Source organism: Montipora foliosa, chromosome 3, assembly GCF_036669935.1.
Source record: "Montipora foliosa isolate CH-2021 chromosome 3, ASM3666993v2, whole genome shotgun sequence".
NCBI lineage: Eukaryota > Metazoa > Cnidaria > Anthozoa > Scleractinia > Acroporidae > Montipora > Montipora foliosa.
Window position 1 is genome coordinate 21,343,487 of NC_090871.1, and position 4,359 is coordinate 21,347,845.

General features: G+C 39.1%; 1 protein-coding gene across 1 annotated transcript; it reads left to right on the plus strand.

The window, feature by feature from the left end:
• Positions 1 to 1,083: 1,083 nt before the first annotated feature.
• LOC137995395 (uncharacterized) lies at positions 1,084 to 1,602 on the plus strand. The gene has a single exon (XM_068840955.1). It carries the CDS (start codon positions 1,084 to 1,086, stop codon positions 1,600 to 1,602), a length of 519 nt encoding a protein of 172 aa, XP_068697056.1.
• The last annotated feature ends 2,757 nt before the right edge of the window (positions 1,603 to 4,359 follow it).

Genomic DNA, 4,359 nt, shown 5'->3' on the forward strand with positions numbered 1-4,359 from the left:
AAAACATTCGCAAGCAGTTGCTGCAGAAAATACGCCGAGATGTTGGGCCGAGATTTTCCTTAATTAACGAAGTCTGCAAAGGTATGCTCACTACATTTTCGTAAAGAAGAAATAAAAATGAGTATTAGTGGCAAGAAAATAGAATTGGCTAATAGTGCATTTCCGTGACAATTTGCTTGGCGAACTTCTCCGCGCAAGAGACCGGCGCCAATGAAAAGAATAACGAGTCAAATTCCTCCAAAAAGAAAGCTGTTGGGAGATATATTTACGAGGACAGAGGATGAAAATGAAAGCCAAAAGTCAAGCGTATCTGTGGCGTCTTGCTCTAGTGTGGTTTTGGATGGGAATGTGGGTTCACTGAATGAAGTTGATGGTTGTGAAGTACGAGATTCACTCGAATCATTAGAACACCGGCTTATGTTCCAAGCTCAGATGGAGATTGCTCGCTTAAATGAAGAAATATCGACATTGAAAGCTCGACTGAGTGCAATTGAAGCTAAACTGCAAAATTTACAAGAAGAAATGGACTTGAAGACACGCAAATTTTGCATAAACAATGTCAGAAGACGACTATATTTCATTTTACTCTAGCTGGTTTCCCAAACTTAGCAACGTTCCGAAGGCAACACCTTCTTATCTTAACACTATACGAGAAGAGTAGGGGATGAAGTTCCCGGTGTTGTGGCTGTCCTCTGTGAGTATATGGGTGGGTTGATATAGCAGGTCCACATCAGCTAAAAAAGCTGCCAAAACTTCAACCTCAGGTCAAACAAATAAATAAAAACAAAAAGTGAAAATGGTGAAAATGTTCGTTACTGGCGTTCCGGGAAAAAAAAGGAAAAGAAAATCTTTATGAGGCGAATAATGAGGAAAAAAATGACCAGAACAAACCTGGGCGAAGAAGAACTCTCAAACCCGAAAAGGAATTTTTATGGTTATGTGTCGACTGCGGCAGGGATATCACGAGAAGCATTTAGCATTTTTGTTCGGCATCTCTCAGCCAACTGTTAGCAGAACTTTCATTTCGTGGATCAACTTTATGTTTTACGGTTTGGAACTATAAAGGAGAACGTTGATAACAACATGTCTGCGGATTTCAAAGCCAAATTTCCAAAGACTCGCGTGATCCTTGATCATACGGAAGTAAAGTGCCAAATGCCAAGCAGCCCTGTTTTGAACAGCAAATTGTATAGTTCGTATAAGAATCAATTGACATTGAAGGGACGTATTGGGATTGCCCCTTCATGCAGGGGCAATAACATTGTCAGTCAGCTTTACACTGGTAGTATGTCTGAGCGGGAGATAGTTGAAAGAAGTGGTGTTTTGGACTTGCCGTTCAGTGAGAGGGATGATATCGTGGCTGATAAAGGGTTCACAATTAACGACCTCCTTCCTTTGGGAGTGTCATTAAATATACCTCCATTTCTTGGCCAGGCTCATAAAATGTCATCCAAGGATGTAGTTAAAAAACAAGTCATTGCTGCCTTACGTATCCACGTGGAAAGAGCTTTAGACAAGATAAAGTTACACCGCTATCAAACCTGGGCAGTCTCTGCTTTCCTGTGTAACGTTCAGGATCCTCTTCTCTCTGAGCAACAATGAGTAACAGCGATATTACAAAAGATCTAGTGACTGGGGTATTTTAGAAAATAGTCTAGGTCATTTATCATGTGACTTGTGTTTTGTAAGCCTACTTAAAGCAACTTCTGCATTAAGTGACTACATGCTTTATCCCTTAATTAATGGATGGACCTGTATGTTTCAATTTGGGTTTAATTAAATTAACCAAGTCAGTAAGTACATCTCAACAGCCAAATTACAGGTATACTGCAAAACTAATCCCATTTAGACTGGTCTACTTGTCCCAAACTTAAGTGTGATTCACCCCCTTACCATTACTTGGATTGCTCTTAAATCAGCAGAAATAAAAAAAAAATGAAATAACACTACAATAGTTCATAGAGCTTCTGCTACAGCAAATCTGAGGAAATATGTAAAGCAATAATTCAAAAGCTTCCCTTCCAGCTCATACCAGTACTTAGGATCAAATGCTACTCTTTCTATGGACATTCCTTTCTTCTTATAAATGACCAAGTCACATCATTCAGCACCCGTTATCCCCATTTTCCCTTGGACTTGTGCATAATATGGGTGGATAACTTTTAATTTACATTTTCCATCTGTTTTCGCACAAGAAAGGTAGGGTGTGGACAGTCATCCAAAGGATTCATGAGAAACTTTGTCTCTGGGCATTTTACCTCCAGTAAACCAATTGCAAATTGCTTGCTGCAAGCTCTGTCACAAACGTTTCCATCTGGTGTACAAGCTAGTACTGGTTTTAAGGCTCGTACTTAATTCCATGTCTTGTATGCCTCGATGAAAAAAAGGGTTTTGGGTGCATGATTCCTTTGTCTGTTAGTAATTAAATGAAAATTTGAGGCTGTAAATCTGAATTTCTAGTTTCTTTCAGTTTTCCATAGCTCGGTATTGGCTTGGTCCCTTGTAGCACCCTCCATGCAAAGTATTGATCTCATCTTCGTCTAAAGTTAGCTTCGTCACAAATGCATTCTCCTCATCGGTGAGGTCACACTGTTCATGATCACCTTGATTACACAAAGGAAAGTGAGGAAACTGTTTTATTTGTTCGCTACTTGTTTCACTTCTTGGGACAACATCAATATTCGTGAAAACATAAAATTTGACTCGGAATCAGACAGCTGTTAGCTCGAGAAGGAAGCAACTGGGCTTTTGCCAAGTTTTCAGTTAAATTGACAGTATTGACTGAAATGTTAGTTAGTCCTATTCTTAAATTTATGCTTCGTAACGCACCTTTAAATGCTTTTTCTTCGTCCTCTCTTATAGTCAGGTTTTTCTCTTGCTTCATAGAGAAGACATTTTAATCCCTCCTTTTGACTTTCATAGATCAATTTTGTTTTATTTACAACTGTATCCATCACAGGTTGTGGGGCAAGAGTATTCCCCCTTTCCTTTCGATGCCAAGTTCAGTTTGAAGTATCGAAGTGCAAGCTATTTTACTATTTTGATCGGTATCATCCTGTAAATCGAGAGTAGTGTTACCTCCGTAAAGAGAATATTTACAAATCAAAGCTAAAGCATGATTGTGGGAGGCGCGGTGGCCTCATGGTTAGTGCGCTCGACTCCAGATCAAGTGGTCCGTGTTCGGGTCCTAGCCGGGGATATTTCGTTGTGTTCTTGGGAAAGCAACTTTACTCTCACGGTAACGGCGAATCTAATGCTGGGGGCTGAACCCTGCGACGGACTGGCATCCCATCCAGGGGGGATTACAAATACAGTAAACACCCGCATATAAAAAACATTAAGTGGATTAAGAACATCAGGCTGAAATTTGGCCAATAAAGCACCATATAAATAAGAACAAATTCAGCCTGATAAATAAAACGTGTTCTTAATGCAAACGGAAAGGGTATTAGGATAAGGAAACGATACAGTACAGTAACTATTTTAACAAATAAAGAAGCCTTGACAATGCTTTGTTCTGTTGTAAATCACGCAGGAAGCTGCTATAGCACGATAGAAGTGTGTTTTGTACTCTCATAAACACAAGAAGTGTGTTTTGTACTCTCATAAAGCACGCTATTTAAACCAATGAGAGCGCGCGTTATATAGAAACTTTATTATAAATCGAAGTAATATGGTGTTGAAGACCATTACAAAGTATAAAATCTATTACAAAACAGCATTGTATGCTAATTAAACCTCTAGTAATATATATCAATTTGATCATGAAGTATTTCTAAAACCAGTTTTAAGAAAATTTTAAGAACACTTTCAGGCTGATTTTTCACTAAGGACCTCTCAAATAAGAACACGATCAGCCTTAAACTTGAAAAAAGTGTTCCTATACGCGGGTGTTTACTGTACTCCTATACGCTTTATGCTACAGAAACCGGAGATAAGCGCCGGCCTGATGGGCCCTCTTAGTCAGGAGGCAGAAAGGAGAAAGATGATTTTCGCTAAACATTCTGAGTAGAAGCAGGAAACATGGCTTAAAATCTTCGTCTTGTGGCCATGAATAAGAATATTACTGTTTCCAGCTTGAAATCTTAGGAGTTTAGCATTTAAGGGGTGTTCATTCTAGGCACCTACTTCTGCAGCATGGAAATGAGGCTGCACCGGCCAGAAAAAAAATTAATTAAGCAAGACAAATAGTGCCAAATGGATGGAAATTAGTCATATATAAAAAAAGTGCTTTATACTTAGTTGACATCAACGCCATGGCATTAGAATGATCACGTGACCATACCTGGTCCTGGAGCATGAAAACGAGGCTAATCTAAGATATATAATCAAGGTATGACGAAAGCTAGCAAACCAATA